The 22,457-nt window shown below is 45.5% G+C and overlaps 1 protein-coding gene across 5 annotated transcripts in view; it reads right to left on the reverse strand.

Annotated features, from left to right (window-relative positions):
- Nucleotides 1-1,636: 1,636 nt before the first annotated feature.
- The window catches only part of FRMPD1 (FERM and PDZ domain containing 1), a 92,749-nt gene continuing 71,928 nt past the window's right edge, over nt 1,637-22,457 (reverse strand). The window contains exons 9-19 of one of the 5 annotated variants that reach the window (XM_083419397.1): nt 21,899-22,024; nt 19,363-19,482; nt 17,417-17,553; nt 16,408-16,534; nt 14,389-14,484; nt 12,414-12,596; nt 10,027-10,174; nt 7,313-8,089; nt 2,695-6,266; nt 2,250-2,652; nt 1,637-2,046 (exon numbers count right to left, since the gene is read on the reverse strand). In XM_083419397.1, the coding sequence (XP_083275523.1) occupies nt 3,970-6,266; nt 7,313-8,089; nt 10,027-10,174; nt 12,414-12,596; nt 14,389-14,484; nt 16,408-16,534; nt 17,417-17,553; nt 19,363-19,482; nt 21,899-22,024 (4,011 nt within the window). In that variant the 3' untranslated portion in view covers nt 1,637-2,046; nt 2,250-2,652; nt 2,695-3,969. Of the gene's footprint in view, nt 2,047-2,227; nt 2,653-2,694; nt 6,267-7,312; nt 8,090-10,026; nt 10,175-12,413; nt 12,597-14,388; nt 14,485-16,407; nt 16,535-17,416; nt 18,936-19,277; nt 19,483-21,898; nt 22,025-22,457 lie in introns of all 5 variants that reach the window. The other 4 variants (XM_083419398.1, XM_083419399.1, XM_083419400.1 and 1 more) reach the window with 4 other exon arrangements.

Genomic DNA, 22,457 nt, shown 5'->3' on the forward strand with positions numbered 1-22,457 from the left:
TCCTGGCTCCCATCCTCTTCTGCCTCTGATTCCAGACTTCTGTTACAGACTCTCCCAGCTCACTAAGCCCTGTTATCTCCTCAGCTTCCGATACCTCCTCTTCCCCAGTCTTCTTCTGATCACTCAACAACAGTCCATGACACAGAAACTGTGACCCTTCTATGAATGTGTAGCTCACGTAGAGGAGGACCTACAGTGATGGATTATGGGACTTTAGGACAGGACAGTAACGTATCAGTCATTTCATTTATTGTTGTTGTTGTTTAGTCATGTCTGACTCTTCGTGACCTGGACCAGAGCACGCCAGGCACTCTTGTCTTCCACTGCCTCCCGCAGTTTGGTCAAACTCATGCTGGTAGCTTCGAGAACATTGTCCAACCATCTCGCATTCAGGCGGCTACCCTCTTGCTCTCCAGGCTTCAGGTTCCTTTCGACCTGCTCTTTGGGGCTGGTGGGGGGAAGCCCACCACCAGCCCCAAAGAGCAGGTCAGGGAGCAGCGGAAAGGCGCAGCAGAGAGGCTCCTGCCATAGCCGCGCGTCACCTCTCCAACCGGGAGAGGGTCGCGGGGCTATGGCGTCTTCGCTCCATAGGATGCACACACATTTACCCTTCATTTTTGAAGGGGGAAAAGTTCGTCCTATAGAGCGAAAAATACGGTAGCTATGAATTATAAATTAACATGTGCCATTAAGGTAAGATGGGGAATACTCAGGAGAAATGATTTTGAGAAGATATGGAGGGTGTTTGTAAAATTTGTACCGTTAAAACGGAAAGGGGTCATACCATTGCAAGAAGTGCTGAAATTTTGGGAGGTTGGATAGTTACAATGGAATGGTCTTGGGGGGTGGGGTGCACATTTTTATTCATATTTATTTATGATTTATTATTTTGTCAAAAAAGAAAGAAAAAAAGAAAGTCATCCTGCTCAGACAGCACCATGAACCAGGTGTTCAAATAACATTTTAATATCGAGTAAAGAGCTGTTTTCCTTAAACTCAGTGCCATCAGCTCAGCTGGTTAGGGTGTGGTGCTGATAACGCCAAGGTTGCTGGTTCCAGAAGGGACAGCTGCATATTTCTGCATTGCAAGGATAGATGATCCCCTGGGTGCCTTCCAATTTTGATTCCTTGAGTACCACTTTGTTTTTTTACTATATTAATTTTGTGCTCACTTGCATCCTTCCTTGCCTGTCTATCATGAGTTTGGACTCCCCAAATCTATTGGTTCTGCCTCCTTGCAAGATATTTAATGAGGTTTCCACCAGAGACCTGGTTGGTTTCTAGTGAACAGTGATGGTTTAAAAGTTAGGGGTAGCCAACGTGCTGCACTTCAGATGTTTTGTAGTACAACGCCCATCACCCCTGACCATCAGCCATGCCGGGATGTCTTATTCCAAAACATCTGGAGGCAATTTCACTCACTGATTATCCTGCTTGGGGGAACCCCTGTACCCTCATGTCACCCGCAATCTATCATGTGGGTCCCAAATTCAAGCTCTTGTGGCTATTGCCAAAGTACCCTACAATTTTGAGACCCTAAATGTAGCTTTTGAATGGGGTGTGTGTGTTTATTTGCTTTTAAAATAAACCATTTGTGGTGAGGGCTGACTGATTGGAACTCAGATGACGAAAGCTCTATGACAAAACTAACTGGTTTATTGTGGCAGGAACTTTGAGAAGACAACAGCTCAATCCAAACGAGATGCATGAAGTAGACAAGAGTACATACACAGGAGGCCTGACAGATGAAAAGCTAACGGGGGGGGCGTCCCTCTATAAGTGCAGCTAAGAGTTTGTGGAAAGGTAACAAGCAGTGGCCTCGGCCCAGTATACCTGAAGGAGCGTCTCCACCCCCATCATTATGCCTGGACGCTGAGGTCCAGCGCCGAGGGCCTTCTGGTGGTTCCCTCATTGCGAGAAGCAAAGGTACAGGGAACCCGGCAGAAGGCCTTCTCGGTAGTGGCGCCCGCCCTGTGGAACGCCCTCCCATCAGATGTCAAAGCGATAAACAACTACCTGACATTCAGAAGACATCTTAAGGCAGCTCTGTTCAGGGAAGTTTTTAATGTGTGATATTTTAGTGTATTTTTGGGTTCTATGGAAGCCGCCCAGAGTGGCTGGGGAAACCCAGCCAGATGGGTGGGGTACAAGGAATATTATTATTATTATTATTATTATTATTATTATTATTATTATATGGACAGATTCTGCTTCTCAGGTAAACAACCTTTATGTCACTTTCAGAATACTGGCTGCTAATGGAATCCATTTTCCAAGGAAGTTCTGTACTGAAATCCAATGAGGAGGCGTGTCCAGCATGACAGCTCCTCCCTGTGGCACTGAAGCAAGTGGCTATAAGCAAAGGAAAGCATCTCACAACACTTCCTGTGAGGCAGGAAGTGTGCACCGTCAACCTTCTGGATCACTGCCAATCAGCCATGTCCACTGACAGGCTACTGCTGGGGAGCCATTAAGTCCAGGGTGGCTAATCTATGGCTAACCTGGACTACAACTCCCATCATCCCTGCCCACTGACCATGCTGGCTGGGGTTGATGGTCATTGGCACAGGTGCTGGGTTGCTCCAAAGACTGAGAGGGCCTGGCGTGTGTGTGTGCATGCGTGATGTGTGTGTCTCGCGAGGCCAGTGCAGCCTTCTGCTAGGACATGTTGGATCCAGCGCAGGGATGTTCAACAGGTCAGTCGCGATCTACTGGTAGATCCCCGGGAGGTTTTGGTAGATCGCGGTCGATCGCTGGGTCCCTTTCCTTAGCATTGGTAAAAGATAATCTGCTCCCGCCCCAGCCTCCATTGTTGCACAATCTGCAGAACGGAAGATGGAGTTTACTCAGTGAGGCTGTTTGTTTCCCCCAGCGATCTGTTGATGAGTGGCTGTTCCCCTTTCTCCCTTGAGCTTAGGCGTGAATCCTCAAAAATCAGGGCTTACCTGCCTAAAAAAAAGCTCAACAACTTTGACCCGAACCCAGTTTCTTGTGAGTTGGCCACCCCTGGTCTAGTGGAAGGCTGCACTGACCTTCGCAGTGTCGGGAGCTCCTGCGCAGTTCAGTACAACCTCACACCTGCACACTGGTCCCACGGCATTTCCCAACACTGCACACACTGTTGCAGCCTCCTGCTGGGCCACGCAGCACGGGAGATGCCCCGGGGACCAGTGCGCTTGGCGTGAGGTCGCACCAAACTGCACAGCATCTCCCGACACTGCCACAGCTGCGGGAAGGCCCAATGGGGCCTGCCACAGACACTGGAATATTGAACTTTTTTTGGGGGGGGCAGCTGCCCAAGATGGCACCGCTGGGCATTGGAAGTCCAATAGGTACAATGAGGCATTCTGTTCCCTACACTGGAGCCACTTGGATTAGATAATTATCTGCTCTCTGCGTTGTTTTGTCTGAAAATCCATCCCAGTCTGCATCGCTTAAGCACAAGGAGCCCTGATTTTTCACCCAAGCGCACGGAATCGTCTGATGCGCTTCCCTCAACCTTGGCTGATATCTGTGCAGTTTGGCACACCCAAACTATAACTTTAGAATGTTCTCAGTACTTCAGTCCGGGTGACAGGCAGCACTCTCTCTCAGCTATTATGGGTTAGCGGCAAATTGACACTGGAGACTGCATGCATATAACTGCAGCTGTTTACACCCTGAGTCACACAAAACAGATGAATCTCTTGTGTTCTTTACCTGTGACACATGGGAGGGGGGGAAAGCAAGTTGGACATGCACCAAAATACTATTCTGCATGAAGGCTGAGCAATCCTGTCAAGTTCAACTCATTTAAGCCATGAGCACTGATATCCATTAGAGAGGGGGACTGTTCAATTGCTTGCTTCAGTCCAGCTGTTACATATCAGCTTGTCTTGACTGGGAGGAGGGCTTTTAAGGGCAGACACCTGGCTTCCCCGTCGTTGCCCGTTGAAAGTCGGACAGGCACCTGTGCAAAATCCTCCCATCTCATACACAAGACGAGGCCCTGAATCGTTGCATGAGGCAGAAGAGGGCTGCACTGAGGGCAGTGTACTGGCACACGAGGAGTCTTATGCTCAGCTGGGGATAGCCCCTCTCCCAAGCTTGTTGTGCCGCTTGGACAAATTGGCGATAGCTGTACACGACATCTCTCAGGTTGACCGCGAGGTCTTTGTGCCTCTTGCTGCAAAGGCCACAGTTTGTGAACTGAAAGCACACTTCGGTCAGCCGGAGAAGGTTCTGGAAGGTCTCCCGAATGGCGTTTTGCGTCTCCGAGGAAGGCCCATGTGCTTTGATAACTTTCTGGCAACTGGACATCAGCCTTTGTGATTCTGTGTGCAAGGTGTTCTTGTTTTCTGAAAAATGGGCCAAACATTTATCCCGAGGGTGCTTGATTCTGCTTCCCCCAAACTGCCGCAAAATTCCCTGTAGGTCTATAATATTATCTAGCAACTGGTGGAAGTCAAAAGGTGAGGCACACGTTCTATCCTTTAAACAGCTCAGCACTTGAATATGAGAGTCTGGAAGCAAGACGTGATTTCTGCAGTCTTTGGGGTTACCATTCACGTAGTTATGCTCTAGAATAAATCTTGTGGAGTGAAAATCTAAAGACGGTGAACTTCTTGTTGTTGGTGGGGTCGTTAACGGCTTCTCAGAAGGACCACGTGCAGCTGGACTGGCAAATTCTAATTCTGCCTCGTCTAGCCCATGGAAACAACTTGCATAAGTCAACCGGCAACTGCACCTGTCTGTTTTATGTTTTGGCGAGAATGACTCTGCGGTGTTCACTGCAGGTGGAGACTCTGTGGTCTTAGAGCTCACTGGTCCTTTAGCATCATCTGCTGAGTTACCAGAACACAAAAAAGACAACTCTGAAATACCGCTTTCCTCACTGAGCCTCGTAGACAGATTGTCATGCGAAAAGCCATCCACCCCGTCTGAAATGCCAGCTTTTCCCTGCTTCATACTCTTCTCTGTAGGGACAACTTGGGGACTGGGCAGTTTATTTTTACAATCCACATGGAAGGCATCATTTGTGAGCGCTCTTTCCTCTGGCTTCTGGTCACCAGCAAGCTCTGAAGACCTATCCAGAGGAGGAGTCATGGTTGACGACGACCATTGACTTGGGACATCATTGTTTAAAGAGACCTGATCTGCAACCAGGTCACTTTGGCCAACAATTCTCTGGTGCTTGTCATCTACCTTCTGCTCTGTTTCTCTTCGACCTCCCACTGAACTAAAACCAAGCTGAGAGTGGTGTGTCTTGATCCATGAAGCACCTTCACACTTGGAAAGGAGCTCATTTACTTTGGAGAAACCCAGCCTTTTGTCATCTTCAGATGTTGCTACAGAGCCTTCACTCAGCGTTTTGCTGGTGTCTTCTTGGAGCAGTAAGTTTCCGGGAGGTGCCTGGCTTGAGCCACGTGAGGCCAGGTCACCTTTGATTCTTTTGCAGGGACCTAGCACAAGCTGCTCGTATTTCTCCACCTTCTCAGCAGCAAGGAGATCCTGTTCCGAGGTTGGCACGTGAGGCGACACTTTCCCTTGGTAGCTGTTCAGAGACCCGGAGGGTTTGGTAGTGGTGTGTATTATCTCCTCAATCAATACATAGCTGACTCCTCCTGCATTGCCAGATATTTTCTTTCCTCCAGAGACACAATGGTCCTGAACTCGGCTAGCTGTTTCTGGAAGACCTTCTGGTTTTTCTTTGTAAGTGGTGTCAAGGTCGTGAAAGGAGATTTCTGAGACAGCTAAACTACCGTCTTGCTTCACTGTGGAGAAAGAGCTACGGGCGAAGTCTGAACTCTCTATCCCTTCCTGAGCACCCTGAAGACGAATGGCCAAGACAGGACACACAACTGAATCGGTTAATGACTTGGTTTCTAGTGAATCGGGCTCCATCTCCATTAAGACAGGTGTATTTTTGGCTATCTGAGCTATCTGTTCGACCTCAAGGAGAGCAGAATCTCTCTCGGGGTCCCTCAAGGAGGCCACAACGGGTGAGGAGGAAAGACCTGAAGACCCAGGTTCTCCTTCACAGGACAACTGATCAGTGTTTTCCAGGGACTGAGTTGGAGCTTGAGGGAAAGTAACTTGGGAGGTGTAATTTGTCTCCAGGAAAGACCTCCTCTTTCTTAGGCTGTTGCCACACCTTGGTTCCTTTTCTGGCCTGTGTTTTGTCCTCCTGCTTTGCCTTGACAGAACATTTTCACCCAAGCTGCAGCTGGAAGACACTTTCAGGGTGCTGCAGTCTTGTACATTTGGCCGGGCCGGGCCTGCAGAACCTAAAAATAAGGAAGAGACTATCAGTGTGAAGAAAGAAATGTTATTAAAAAAAAAATTATGAGGATAAATGATCTGTTCGTTTAAAACCAGTGGCTATTGATACCTCAGTGTTTGCACTACCAGTTTTTAAGGCTTTTTAAACTGCTTAGATGTCGTCTTTGGCATTAAGCAATAAACAGTGGTACCTCGGGTTACAGACGCTTCAGGTTACAGGTGCTTCAGGTTACAGACTCCGCTAACGCGGAAATAGTACCTCGGGTTAAGAATTTTGCTTCAGGATGAGAGCAGAAATTGTGCTTTGGTGGCGCAGCGGCAGGCCCCATTAGCTAAAGTGGTGCTTCAGGTTAAGAACAGTTTCAGGTTAAGAACGGACCTGCAGAATGAATTAAGTTCTTAACCTGAGGTACTCTGTACATGCATGCATACATAAATACTTGCCTGAAACACTTTACAAATGTGAAAGCACAACATTTATGTTAAGAATTATTATTTGCAACCCACTACTATCCACTACTATCCTTGAAGGGACGCGGGTGGTGCTGTGGGTTAAACCACAGAGCCTAGGACTTGCCAATCAGAAGGTCTGCGGTTCGAATCCCCGTGACGGGTGAGCTCCCGTTACTCAGTCCCTGCTCCTGCCAACCTAGCAGTTTGAAAGCACGTCAAAGTGACCGATTCTGGGGTTGCGGTGCTCATCTCGCTTTATTGGCTGAGGGAGCCAGCGTACAGCTTCCGGGTCATGCGGCCAGCATGACTAAGCCATTTCTGGTGAACCAGAGCAGCGCACGGAAATGCCGTTTACCTTCCCGCCACAGTGGTACCTATTTATCTACTTGCACTTTGACGTGCTTTCGAACTGCTAGGTTGGCAGGAACTGGGACTGAGCAACGGGAGCTCACCCCGTCGCGGGGATTCGAACTGCCGACCTTCTGATTGGCAAGTCCTAGGCTCTGTTTGTAAAAGTAAAGCAACAGTTCAGTGCAATCTGTCAATCAATCCATCAACTGATCATGACCCCCACCCCAGGGAATCCCTTTGGCCTCACCTGCTTGCGCCTCTGCCTGTGTCACCCTTTCATAGAATTCCTCGTCTGAGCTGGCATCTCCGAAGCCGGGGGGTGGAGCCAAGATAAAGCCCCGCGTGCCACCTCCACAGAGCCCCTCGTCTCCCTCGGGGCCATTCAAAGAGCCACCCTCTGGGCTGTCGCTCTGGGCCGTCTTCTCTCCGCTGCTGGCCGGGGAAATGTTGGCACAAAGGCTGTAGTATTCCATGATGTTGCTCTCCGACAGCTTGGACTCCAGAGCAGTAGCGGCCAGCTCAGTTTCCCTTCGGAATTCTCCGTCCGGCTGCGCAAGCGGCTGGGGTGGCAGGAGGAAGGAGAACACAGACTCCTGCGTCACTCGGTTTCCCTCTTCTCTGTCTGCACCCAAGAAGGCCTTGCCGTTGCCCATCAGTTCCTGAAGGGTGGGGGCATACAGGTGGAAAAACTCTGGCTTGCTTGAGGAACACGTTTCCAAATCGTCCTCCTCGAGAGCGTCCAGAGAGTCGCTCGAACCGCTGGTCTTCAGCCCCCGACTCTCCGTGTTGGCCGAGTCAGAGGCTTCCGACAAGCTGTCGTTTGTGTTGTCGTACCCGTTGCAAAAGCTCGTCCCTTCGCCCTCCAGATCCTTCCTTTCTTGCTCCAGTGCCTCCTGCTCTCCTTCGTCCTCAAGCAGGGGGCTGGCGCAGTTGTGCCGGGGCGACTGCGTGTCTGAAAAACGGTCCAAGGAAGAGTCCGGCTCAGATGACTCTTCGGAATCACTGCAGGTCCTTGACTCATACCCTGCCAAGATGGAAATAAGGGCTTGTCGGAAAGGGGTAAAAGCGTCGCAAGAGGTGTTGAAATTTGGGGAGGTTGGATAGTTACAATGGAATGGTCTCGGTGGTGGGGTGCACATTTTTATTCTTAGTTATTTATGATTACAGTGCTACCTTGGTTCTCAAACACTTTGGTTCTCAAACGCCTTGGTTCTCAAACGCCTTGGTTCCCAAACTCCAAAAACCCAGAAGTAAGTGTTCCGGTTTTCAAACGTTTTGCAGAAGCCAAATATCCGGTGCAGCTGTCGGCTATTGTTTCCGGGGCGCCTACACCAATCAGAAGCTGTGCTTCTGTTTTTGAACATTTCGGACTCCGAAACGGATTAAATTTGGCGTTTTTGTTTTTGCTATTTATTTTGTGTTTTTGTTTTTTGAGGCTTTTTTGGTTAATTTGTTTTTGTGACTGTGTGACTGTGGAAATGGATAAAAGCCCCCCATCCAAACAATGACTATCATCAGTGCAGGTAAGAAAAAAAATTGATTTTAATTTTGATCATCTACAATACTGTCTTATTTATTTTATTGCACAGTACATTGATTATTGCTTTCATATTATGGATCAATGGTCTCGTTAGATAGTAAAGTTCATGTTAAATTGCTGTTTTAGGGGTTGTTTTTAAAAGTCTGGAACGGATTGATCCATTTTGTATTACTTTCTATGGGAAAATGCGCCTTGGTTCTGGAACGTTTTGGTTTTGGAAAGGACTTCCAGAACGGATTTATACCACTGTATTCCTTTGTCAAAATAAAAAAAAGAATCTATAAAATGTATTTTTTTTTTTAAAAAAAGGAAATACAGCTTTTGTGGAGTTCTTCAGGTCTGCAATACTGCTTAGAGCAGTGGTTCTCAATACTTTTTTCCTCTGGGCTACATATTCAAAATAAAAACCTACTTGTGCCACACCGATTTTTTAATTGATAAGAAATACATTGGAAGAAACTCCTAGCAGTGCTTGATTTATAACACAGAGCACAAATACCGTATCTGCCTGAATATAATCTGCATCTTTAAAATTGGAGGGGGGGGGGAGAAAAAAAAGGAAAAATACCCGAATATAAGCCACTCCATTCCTCGCTGCTCCTGGCTGCATACTTGGGGGGGGGGGTGCACACTGCGTTGCTGCTGGCCTTCCCCTTCCTCGCACTGTCCCTTCCCAGCCTTGGGGGAGAGGACAGGACTACGCATGGGGTGCATAGCTGCCAACTTTGAAAATAAGGGACCAGCAATCTCGAAAATAAGGGCTCAGCAGCCAAAATAAGGGATTTTTCAGACACAGGTATGTTCGACTTCTGAGCCCCTCCGAGCCAAAGGCAGAAAGCCCAGCCAGCAGTCAAATGAAGCCTCAAGCAGTGGTTCCCACAGCGCAGCAACCCGGCAAAGGGGATGCAGCAAGGGAAACCACCGTCACCTCTCCACTGGGGAGTGTTGAGCAAAGGCGAGTCCCCAGCCAATGCGGCCAATTTGATTGGCACAAGGCATGCAAGCTCCACCCCCCCAGTCGTTCTCAGACTCCTTATTGGTTGAACAACGCAGCCAAGCAACACAGTGGGAGCCTCCCTCCTCCCTGGCCGGCAGGGAGGGAGGGAGAGGAGCTGCTTCCTTTGAAACCCAGGAAATTTAAGGGACATCATCAACAAGGGCAGCAGCGGGACACAGCACTGGGATAAGGGACCTTCCTGCCAAATAAGGGACAGTTGACAGCTATGATGGGGTGGGTGCTGCTTTGCCCTGCTCCTGGCTGCAAACCGTGAGGTCGTGAATATAAGCTGCACTTCAACTTTTCATGGTTGGAATTGGGGGAGAAAGTGAGGCTTATATTCAATCCAATACGGTACTTCATAATATGTTCACGGGACTGTAAGAGTCTTCCTGTTTGGTCACTGCTCTCGGGTTGTTTTTACCTTCCTCGGCGGAGATACGATGCACCGGAGGCTTTTTCTCCCCCCAGACGAATATGGAACTGCTCGAATCGACAAACAGCCTGCAATAGCCATGGATGAGACAAGCGAGGTCTTTGGCGTTGTTCGTTTCCAGCAGCAAAGTCAGCAGCTTGAAGGAGGGGAAGAAAAAGCAGGCTGAAGACATCTGCACAAACCCTCACCCACACCAAGAAACCTTCTTTGCCTGTGCCACCTTTTCCTTTTTTTTAATAATATTTTTTATTAATTTTAACATATAAATTGTAAAATGTACCACAAAACTTATCACTTATACAATCTTTTTAGACTTCCATCAGCCCTTCTGATGATCCACCGTTTTAACGACTTCTTATGCATTTCTTAACTTTATATTGCCTTTACATCTCTTAACAAATCATCCTCCCCCTTGTCCATTTTTATAATACAGTGGTGCCCCGCAAGACGAATGCCTCGCAAGACGGAAAACCCGCTAGACGAAAGGGTTTTCCGTTTTTCAATGCGCTTCGCAGGACGAATTTCTCTATGGGCTTGCTTCGCAAGACGAAAATGTCTTGCGATTCTTGCAAATTTTTTTCGTTCCCCAACCCCTTTTTCTAAGGCACTAAGCTGCTAATAGCCTTTTAGCAGCTAATCCGCTAATCCCTTAAGCCTTTAATAGCCGCTAATAGCCGCTAAACCGCTAATAGCGCTAATCCGCTAATAGGGTTACTTCGCAAGACGAAAAAACCGCTAGACGAAGAGACTCCCGGAACGGATTCTTTTCGTCTTGCGAGGCACCACTGTACTTCTAATAATACTCCTCACAAAACTTCTTGCAACCCTACAAACAACGTCTGTTCTTCACAAATACTTTTCAAATAGTCCGTAAATTTACTCCAGTCTTCCGTGAATTTCTGGTCTCGCTGGTTTCGAATCCTTCCTGTTAGTTTATCTAATTCTGCATGGTCCATTAACTTCATCCTCCATTCTTCAATTGTCAGTAAGCCTGTGCAACCTTTTCCATGCATGAAATGCTCGTGTACATGTTACGACTCCATGCATGGTGAGTGTGTCCACACACATTGTCTATGCACACTCACACATGTGGTCCAAGGAGGAAGAAATGCAACGGGCATTTATTATGGTTTGCAAAACAAAAGGAGAAGGTGCCCTCAAACTGGTTCCAGCTTCTGGTTTGTTCATGCTGCGAACAAAATATACCCTGAAAGCACATTTGAAGCACATTTCCGCCCCCACTGGAGTTTGTTGAGGGTTGCTGGGAATTGTTAACTCTGTGAAGGCGAAACTACAGCGCCCAGAATTCTTTGAGGGAAAGAATGTGCTTCAAACATGGTGTTACAAAAGTTGGGTGCCTTCCATTCTCTCTGTCAAGCGGTGACAAGAGTCCAGGACTGTGTTCCATTGGAAGATTGAGACACAACAGAGACCATTGTAGCTTTAAGAAATACGGTCTATTCACCTATTTACACCTTCAGTCTGCATTGGGTGGGGGGTCCATTTCCTCTTTCTTAGTAAAGCACAGAATGGTGGATTTTGAAACGTGACGTAAAATAGATCTCCCTTCCACCCATAGTCCAAAGAATTCTTAAAGTTATGGCTCAGGACCACAATACCTCAAGGACGGCCTCTTCCCATATGAACCTACCCAGACCCTGATATCATCTTCTGAGGCCCTCCTTCATGTGCCTCCTCCTTGAGAGGTCTGGAGGGAGGCAACACAAGGAGGGCCTTCTCTGCAGTGGCTCCCCATCTGTGGAATGCTCTCCCCAGGGGAGTTCGCCTGGCGCCTTCATTATACACCTTTAAGCGCCAGGCAAAAACATTCCTCTTCAACCAGACTTTTGTCAGACATGCGATGCCCTTTTAAAATGTGTTGTGGAAATGTGTTTGTTTTTATTATGTATTTTCTGTTTTTTCAAATTGTGATTCTGTGTTGCGAACTGCCCTGAGATCTGTGGGTATAGGGTGGAATACACATTTAATAAATAAAAATAAGTAAGTATGCGGGTGGCACTGTGGTCTAAACCACTGACCCTAGGGCTTGCCGATCAGAAGGTCGGCGGTTCGAATCCCCGCGACGGGGTGAGCTCCCATTGCTCGGTCCCTGCTCCTGCCAACCTAGCAGTTCGAAAGCACGTCAAAGTGCAAGTAGATAAATAGGTACCGCTCTGGCGGGAAGGCAAATGGCGTTTCCGTGCGCTGCTCTGGTTTGCCAGAAGCGGCTTAGTCATGCTGGCCACATGACCCGGAAACTGTACGCCGGCTCCCTCGGCCAGTAAAGCGAGATGAGCGCCGCAACCCCAGAGTTGGCCACGACTGGACCTAATGGTCAGGGGGTCCCTTTACCTTTAAATCAAAGTCATAGTTACCTTGATATCTTGGAGGTAGATTTTCACCATGCTCACTTTGTCGGATTCTTCGGTCAGCTCCAGTCTGCTGATGTTCGCAAATTCTGCCAGCATGGTGACTATGTTCAGTTTGGTATTAACCACTTGGCTGATTCCATATTTGGCTCCCACCAGCAGGGCCACACATGATTCTCTGTCCTGCAACTACGTGGAGGGAAAGTTTGCTTATACTCCAGCGGACAACTTCTTACCCATGGTAAGATCCCATGCATGCATGTTCATGGTCAACGAGGACTTGCACGTGGGAATGAGCCCTCATGCGTCAAAGACCACAGACAAAACTTTCTACCACCGCCCTCAATATTTTACAAAGAAGAATGTAAACACACTCAACTGCAAATCAAGGAATGGAAATGGGTGACTCAGTGTCTACACTGATTGAGAAACAGTGGGCTCATTCCCAGAGAAGAATGGTTATTAAAGATGATGGACTATGCCAAAATGGCAAAAATGACCAGGAAGATCAGAAACCAACTGAATAATAAATTTAATAAAGAATGGGGTATTTTTTTAAAAGTTACTTAGAAGAACACTAAGCAATTAAAAAGACTGGCAGGATTTTGACAACACTTGTAACAAGAACTCTGGTAAGAATTCAGCTAAAAAGAAATATGGAGAACATTACACAATGCAGCTGGAAAAGAATAATTCTGGAACCCACGCAGGTTTGAGGGGAAATCCAAGGATTCAGAGGATTCTACTTGTATATGATTATGATCTATATATGAATGCGAATGTTAAATGCAAAATAAAAGAAAATAAAGAAAAGAGAAACAGTGGGCTATTGACCAAGTTAGTTTCAACGCCCTTTGACCTCAAACAGACGTTTCTGAAAAGTTCAGATACTCTTTTAAGCATAATTTTTGAGCTACCATCTAAAAATAATATAAATAATGGGCAGGATTCAACTAAACTGCTGCATGTGCAGAATAAATTTAGCTCATACAATGAGACATTTTGCCCTCTCCCCTTGCACCACCTAAATCTGCTCTGGAGGACTGGGGGAACCCCCCCCCCAAAAACAGATTTAGAAGGAGGGTTGGCGGCCGGGGGTGGGGGGAGTCTTGTTGCACAAGCAGACCACAAATGCTCCATTTAGCGCTATGTTGAATTCCACCCAACATTTTCCTATTCTGGAACCTGGTTCTACTATTCTCCTAGCAAGAGCATTTATTTTTGTGTTTCTATATTGTAAACTGCCCTGTGATCTTTGACTGGAGGGCAGTACAGTCGTACCTTGGTTCTCAAACGCCTTGGTACTTGTATGTTTTGGCTCCCGAACACTGAAAACTCGGAAGTAAGTATTCTGGTTTTTGAACGTTTTTTGGAAGCCGAACGTCTGACGCGGCTTCCGCTTGAGTGCAGGAAGCTCCTGTAGCCAATCGGAAGCCGCGCCTTGGTTTCTGAACGTTTTTGGAAGTCAAACAGACTTCCGGAACGGATTATGTTCGAGAACCAAGGTACAACTGTATAGAAATTTAATAAGGAAGTAATTTTGACAAGCTCCTCCAATGCCGTTCTCCTGTGAAGTGTGTGTGTGTGTGTGTGTGTGTGTGTGTGTGTGTGTGTATTAGTGGAAATAGCATTAAAATGCATTATATTAGGGAACGTAGCTTGCAAAGAAACATATATTAGGTAACATTGCATACAAAAATTGCTTTTTAGGTGAAATTCGCTCCAAGATGCTGATGCATTTTCTTAAGGACTTTAAAAAATAAATAAATCACAGACTGAGGTGGATACGTGGAGACGTGAAATCAAGGTTGGAAAAGTGAGAAACGACGAGTACCCAAAACTGACAAATTTGTCCATCCCTACCCTGGACCCAGACTGCTTCCACGCTCTTGAGTTCTCACAGTAAAGGAGCTGAAAAAATACATCAAAAGTGTCTTTCAGAGATTGCTGATACACTGTGTTAAACAGATAACGACCTTACCATTAGTGTGGCATTGAAGATCTTTCCTCCATAGAGTTTCAGATCCCCCAGGATCTGCAGATAACACAGACGCACATGTGCTGCTGAGAGGAGGTGCTGCAACGGTGGAGAGGAATGCTTAGCCATAGTTCAGAAAACCAGCTATTGTACAAATCAAGGTAAGCAATGGCAACGCAATGCTGAAACGATAATCTAAGACAGGGGTGGGAAGCCCTAGGAACTATTTTTTTAAAAAAAGATATTTATTAGAAGTTTAGAAATTACAGAAAAAAGAAAAAAGAAACAGAAAATACAATAAAAAAATTAACAAAACATACATTACAATTACAATTGCAATACATAAGAAAAAAAAGAAAAAAAGAAAAAGGAATATAGAAACATAAAAAGGCAATAAAACAATACAGAGAAAAAAAACAAGAAAAAAGACACTAAACACACACATCCAATATTCCATATCTTTACCTTTCATTAACTTGTTTCATCAACCTCCTCACACCTCCCTTTTTTGTATTCTATTTCAGTTAACTATTTCAGCAAATTATTTCCATCTTTCTCAATTTTTGTTCTATAATTTATCTTAACAGTCTAACCTTAAATTTTTCATTTTGTCCCGTTATCAACCAGCTTTTACTTAATTCTTTATTACATTTCTGCTAAAACCATATGGCTTCATTCCAGCATCCTTCTAACATTCATTAATTTTACAATGTTTTTGTAGAGGGAAGCCCTGGGAACTAATGCATACCTCCAGGTCTCTCCATATGACCTTTGGGAGTCTTACCAGACCCCACCCTCTTCCCAGACATACCCTCTTTCCCCAAACCACACCCCTTGCCAGCCCCTCTTCCTATGCTCCTTGACTACTTTTGCCTGGCTGGAATTTGTCCTTGGACCTACCTTCTACCCTGGTACAAGTGGCGGTGACTATACAATGGTACCTTGGTTCTCGAACATAATCCATTCCAGGAGTCCATTCGACTCCCGAAACTGTTCAAAAACCAAGGTGTAGCTTCCCATTGGCTGCAGGAGCTTCCTGCACTCAAGTGGAAAACCAGAACCAGGGAGCTTATTTGTTCGGCAACTAAGCTGTTCAAAAACCAAGGTACTAGTGTATTGCTCTACCAAGCCCCATCACTGTTAGCCAGGTGTTTGGATCAACCTCTAGTGTATGAGTCACTTAGTAGGCTTAAGAGTTTAATATTCTGAGAACATTCTTTCATATGCGGTGGACTTGTAAAAGGGTAAGAGTATTGGGAAATGATCCATAATGAATTGAAATAAATGTTTAGAAGTACTTCTTCCCCCACAAACCTTTCTGTTGGGGATAAGTCAGATGAAAATTCCCAGGTGTCAAAAAAGGTTATTTATTTATGTCACTACTGCAGCCTGTGTTTTGTTAGTCCCAAAAATAAAAAGTGAGTGAGGTCCCAACCAAAGAAGAATGGCAACTTAAGTTGACAGCATATGAACAGCTTGCAGACTTAACATATAGAAAAAGAGAACAAGAAGAACATATGCTTAGAGAATTATGTTTATTGAATATATGGGAAATAACTGTGTACAGCTGAAAATGCCGGCTGCATTAAGACAAATTCAACAGTGTAAATAAGTTTTGATGGCTGCAATAATGGAATACTGGATGGTATGGCTTTTGTAAAACATGCAGGGATTTCTGATATGTAAAATGAACCATGGAAAGAGAAGAAGGGAAGTCATGGATATGTTAAGGATGTAAAAATGAGTTCTTTAAATTGTAAAACAGAAAATTCATATATATATATATACAAAAAAGAGGAGAGTGTTTAATATTCAGCTTGCATCACAAGCATGCAGCCAAACCAATCTAACTCTTTCCCACATTGTGTTCTTTACTTTAGTCCACTAAATCTGGAATGGAGAACCTAGACTACTCTAGACTACTGATCAAGATCACTGAACAGATTTGTTCAACAGCAGCAAGCGAACTCCGTAAAACAAAGCAGTCAGGGATCTTTCTGAGATGTGCTAAAGCAGCATTACCTTTTGTCTCGGATCCAGCAAGAGCTGATTCCTCTTCATGTGAAAGCTAATGGCCTTTTTGATGTCTTTGCCTTTCATGTTTCGGAGCAAAGTTGGGGAAATGAAGTTTTCGATTCCCCAGTCCTTCCTGTTCAAAAACAAAACAACAACAACAACAAAACCAGAGAGCAAATGTCGGAGAGGATAACCCTACAGAACTGTTTGTGTTTAAAGAAAGTCATCCCAGAGAGGGAGGGGGGTCATTGGCTGCGTATGATAGAGGTGATCAGAAGCTGCTTGACTCTGCTTTCTGGTGCTAAAAGGTAAAGTTAAAGGGACCCCTGACCATTAGGTGCAGTTGTGACCGACTCTGGGGTTGCGGCACTCATCTTGCTTTATTGGCTGAGGGAGATGGCGTACAGCTTCCGGGTCATGTGGCCAGCATGACTAAGCCGCTTCTGGCAAACCAGAGCAGCGCATGGAAACACTGTTTACCTTCCCGCCAGAGCGGTACCTATTTATCTACTTGCACTTTGAAGTGCTTTCGAACTGCTGCTAGGTTGGCAGGAGCAGGGACCGAGCAACGGGAGCTCACCCCGTTGCGGGGATTCGAACCGCTGACCTTCTGATCGGCAAGTCCTAGGCTCTGTGGTTTAACCCACAGTGCCACCCGTGTCCTAATGGCATAGTGAAAGGAAGAATTTGCTTTTTCCTTTTCCCCCACCAGTGCCATCATTATTGCAGGGGATCATATGCAGTGGGGGAAAAATTAGCACACCAGGAGTTGCCATTGTGGCACTAAGACATAGAGATGGGAAAATCTGTCTCAGTTTCCCCAATCCTAAATTCAATTTGGGATAGTTTTCTAAGCCCTCATAAAAAATTGCTCAGCATTTTCCCCTAATACAATGCATGTTTGTATGTTATTTCCACTAGCTTTTATGCATTTCAACATCTATTTGACACTAGTTTTGCACATACCTACTTGGCTAGAGAAGTACATTGCCACATTCGGAGAAGTGTGACTTACTCTATATATTTCAGAGAGACTTTCTGTGGCTGAGCACAGGCGATAATCCGCTCTTGGATGTGCAGCGCAGCCAGCCGTAAAGCAACGCTGCACTTCATCTCGACAGCAAATCTCTCCTGAAGCACATCACTGCAGCTCTGAAAATGACAGAGCCAGGTTAGCAAGATGAGAAAGACACCATTTCATTCATGCAAGCTATTCCCATCCACAAGCAACCACTCCATCCGTTCTCTGCAAACCCAGAAGTTGGTGTCCCTGGTAAATGGTCCTGTCAAGCAGAACTTAAGGGCAGAAGTCTAGGGTCCCACTCAGCAAAATAAGTAGGAGGGCCCCAAAATGCAGCTGATCTGGCTTATAACATTTTAAAGTGTTGTTGTTGTTTAGTCGTTTAGTCATGTCCGACTCTTCGTGACCCCCTGGACCAGAGCACGCCAGGCACTCCTGTCTTCCACTGCCTCCTACAGTTTGGTCAAACTCATGCTGGTAGCTTCAAGAACACTGTCCCACCATCTCGTCCTCCATCGTCCCCTTCTCCTTGTGCCCTCCATCTTTCCCAACATCAGGGTCTTTTCCAGGGAGTCTTCTCTTCTCATGAGGTGGCCAAAGTATTGGAGCCTCAGCTTCAGGATCTGTCCTTCCAGTGAGCACTCAGGGCTGATTTCCTTCAGAATGGAGAGGTTTGATCTTCTTGCAGTCTCTCAAGAGTCTCCTCCAGCACCATAATTCAAAAGCATCAATTCTTCGGCGATCAGCCTTCTTTATGGTCCAGCGTTCACTTCCATACATCACTACTGGGAAAACCATAGCTTTAACTATATGGACCTTTGTTGGCAATGTGATGTCTCTGCTTTTTAAGACGCTGTGTAGTAATATACCATCTAAAGACCCCCTTTACCATAAGACCATTACATCCAAACTGTAAGATGACCCCAATCCACCACTGATGATGGTAGAGGACACCTAGCAACAATTCTAACAGTAATTGTTTGTTTTTCCCAGTGGCTTGCCAAAGCTGCAGAGTCATAGCATCTCCTACATATGCATACATGAATATATACATACATATGCAAGCACACTGGAATCCAAAACAATGACTCTCAAAACGTAATGGAACACAAATGTGAATAAACATGCTCAATGAATATACAAATACAAAATACTACGTACTTGCTTTTATATTCCTATTACTGTATTTGTTAAGATTTACAACATACATGCTTTGGGTTTTTCTCCTTGATAAAATCCAAGTTAAAAAAAAAATCATAGATCAAATTATCTGAGTCAGATTCACATCTGAATATGGATGCTGAAGTTCTCAAGAGCTGCAAATTTGAAAAGCCTACCAAGTGCATTGTGTTTTGGATCTTGTTTTAAAAATGCGTTTTTAAAAAAATGGAAAGCACCATTTTTGTGGGATCTATGAGCTATGTATGTGACGCACAGTTGCTAATCTATGCAGGCACTTCAGTGGGATGTGACAGCAGCAGAGCTGTGGCAAAAGTATAATATTGAGAAATACCTTTTGGGTTCCTGTTAAAAAGGTGAAGGTACCCCTGCCTGTTCGGGCCAGTCTTGACAGACTCTAGGGTTGTGCGCTCATCTCACTCTAGAGGCCGGGAGCCAGCGCTGTCCGCAGACACTTCCGGGTCACGTGGCCAGTGTGACAAGCTGCATCTGGCGAGCCAGCGCAGCACACGGAACGCCGTTTACCTTCCCGCTAGTAAGCGGTCCCTATTTATCTACTTGTACCTGGGAGTGCTTTCGAACTGCTAGGTTGGCAGGCGCTGGGACCGAGCGACGGGAGCGCACCCCGCTGCGGCGATTTGAACCTCCGACCTTTCGCTTTTACCCACAGCGCCACCCTTGGGTTCCTGTTAGGTGTTGCTAAAAACCCCAACCAAGGCACACAGGGCTATAGATTGACACATGATGGATTACCACATCACCTGCAAATAGAGATACTCAAAGGCAACTGGATCTTGCTGCAACAGATCCAGTGGATCCCTGGGTATAAAGCAGATTCTGAAGAGGCAGCGGTAATCATGAGACTCTTTCCTCTGAACTACCTGAAATGAAGAAAAAAGAGAATTACTGCCACAACACAGTGATTTGGCTCGGTATCCAGCTTCCTGAAAATGTCCACTCTCATTTTTGATTTTTGTAATAAGCAAGTTCTTCTTTTTTTTTGTAAATAATTTTTATTCAATTTTTCCAATATAAAATTTATACAATTCTTTTTTTTATATCCATTCTCTTTTTTGACTTCCCTCAACTTGACTGATACTCCTTCCCTTCTTAATTTCTTACACATTTCTAAAACCTTACTTCTATTATTTTTATAAATTAAATCTTATTTTACTCATATTCTAACGTTTCTTGTTACAGAGCTTCATTAAAGCTTACAAGCGTTATTTGATTTTCACTTAGTTTGTGCATATACTCTGTAAACTTTTCCCAGTCTTCTATAAATCTCTGATCTCATCGATTTCGGATCCTTCCCGTCAGTCTATCAAGCTCTGCATAGTCCGTCATCTTCATTCTCCATTCTTCTAATGTAGGTAGCTCCTCTTGCTTCCATTTCTGAACCGTAATAAGCAAGTTCTTACGGTTTGCAAAGATGGTTGCTTGAGAAAGTGTGGGCAATTCTTAATTTGTGTGTGTGCTCTAGTGGAATAACATTGAGAGAGCCTGTGTGGTGTAGTGGTTAGGAGCAATGGACTCGTAATCTGGGGAACCGTGTTCGCTTCCCCGCTCCTCCACATGCAGCTGCTGGGTGACCTTGGGCCAGCCACACTTCTCTGAAGTCTCTCAGCCCCACTCACCTCACAGAGTGTTTGTTGTGGGGGAGGAAGGGAAAGGAGATTGTTAGCCGCTTTGAGACTCCTTCGGGTAGTGATAAAGCGGTATATCAAATCCAAACTCTTCTTCTTCTCTTCTTTTAACAAAGCTTGTTTGCCATTTTCTTTCAAGATCAAATCAATACTATTTTGATCCGTTTTCATGGGGCCCCAAAAAGGAATGGGGCCCACAGGCAGGTGCCTATTTTGCCTATTTGGTAACCTGGCACTGGGGTAACTGTTGAATATGATATCTTAGGGCTAGGTGGGTGGAGTTTCACTATCCAGTTTAGCTCCTCGCACCTCCCTTGTCTATAGTGGAAGTGGAATAGATTTTGCAGAACAGTATATCAGGATTATCTGGAGTGTATTGGGGGGGGGACACCATTTGCCTGAAGTCTACCTGAAGTCTGATATGACTCAAAGGACATTCCAATGGTGTTTTAGACAAAGAACAAACAAACATATGATAAAGTCAGGACTTATGAGCTACCACCACCAGCAACACCTAGAAAGGGGGCCAGAGATTTGCTTGACAAACAGAATGCATGGCTGTTGTAACACTATTCTGAAATGCTAGCGGGAACAGATCCTTCTGAGAATTGGCATTTTGGAGGGCTCCAATGAAGCTGCTCTCAGTCACCCACACATTCTGAGGAGCCATCCCCCCCTTTTAGTAGCTGCTAGTCTAGACGGACTAGCACGACCAATCACTTATTTATATCTTCCGATGAAGTATCTCAAAGCGATTTCACAATACAACACAGGCAATTGCATATAGTGGTACCTCAGTTTTCGAACGTAATCCATTCCGGAAGACCGTTCAACTTCTGAAACATTTGAAAACCGAAGCATTTACTTCTGGAAGACTCAATATGGAAGCCGCGTGGCACATTCGACTTCCAAAAAGCATTCAAAAATCGAAGCAGTTACTTCCGGGTTTTGGGCATTTGAAAACCGAAATTTTCGACTTCCGAGACATTAAAAAACTGAAATGTTCAACTTCTGAGATGTTCAAAAACCGAGGTACCACTGTATTTTAAAAATCCAGCTGAAATAATTGCACTAACATTTAAACGTGGGCTCTGCCTTTCCCCTCAGAATGGAGCCCAAGGCTTGGATTAGTAAAGGAGCTCGTTAGGAGTAATAATCAGAGGGGCCGTTGTGCCAAAGCATTGAGGGTAGCTCAAACTCCCTGCAACAGGAAGTTATCAATCTGTAATGTACAGTGGTGCCCCGCAAGACGAATGCCTCGCAAGACGGAAAACCCGCTGGACGAAAGGGTTTTCCATTTTCTGAGGTGCTTCGCAGGACGAATTTCTCTATGGGCTTGCTTCGCAAGACGAAAATGTCTTGCGATTCTTGCAATTTTTTTTCGCTCCCCATCCCCTTTTTCTAAGGCACTAAACTGCTAATAGCCTTTTAGCAGCTAATCCGCTAATCCCTTAAGCCTTTAATAGCCGCTAAACCGCTAATAGCGCTAATCTGCTAATAGGGTTGCTTCACAAGATGAAAAAACTGCTAGACGAAGAGACTCGCGGAACGGATTCTTTTCGTCTTGCGAGGCACCACTGTACTTCCTGTTGCTCTTCCCATTTGTCCACCGCCCTTCGCTGATGGGAGCACCAAAAGTACTGCAACTGACCTGTCCGATGAGTTCATCCTCATGTAGAAGATACATCTTCAACACATTGTACTGCTCTTCCAAGACCAAGGCAAAATAACCAATACTCCGGATGGAGAGCTTCTCTTTCAAAGTGAGAATAATGTCCTGCCAATTATTGATGGGAAAGCAACAAATTAAGCAGCAAATCTATGCCCCTGGATAAATTATCTGGGGCTACGCGTGGATATTCCCGCAGCTGGGAGTACACGTCAGGCAACGTGAAGCGTCCATCTTGGGTGGCAGATCTGGAGCACCGTTAATGGCAGCAGAATGGGCGAGAGGCAGAGCTGACCCATGGGGAGAATTCCTTGGCAAACTACCCTTTCAAAGGTATCTGAGATGTTTCAGAGCACAGCAGGTTTCTTGATACAAAAGCTTACCCATTGCGATGGATTGTCTAATTCCAGGGGTTACTAAGCACCCCAAATCTCATGGGTTTCACTGGGATTTTATAATGATTTGGGGCGGGGGGGAGAATAAGTCATGCCTATATGGGTTAAAACAGATATTAGCATGGGGTACAACCCATCACAGAGTT

The sequence above is a fragment of the Podarcis tiliguerta genome (assembly GCF_965153285.1).
Source record: "Podarcis tiliguerta genome assembly, chromosome: 17".
Classification (NCBI taxonomy): domain Eukaryota; kingdom Metazoa; phylum Chordata; class Lepidosauria; order Squamata; family Lacertidae; genus Podarcis; species Podarcis tiliguerta.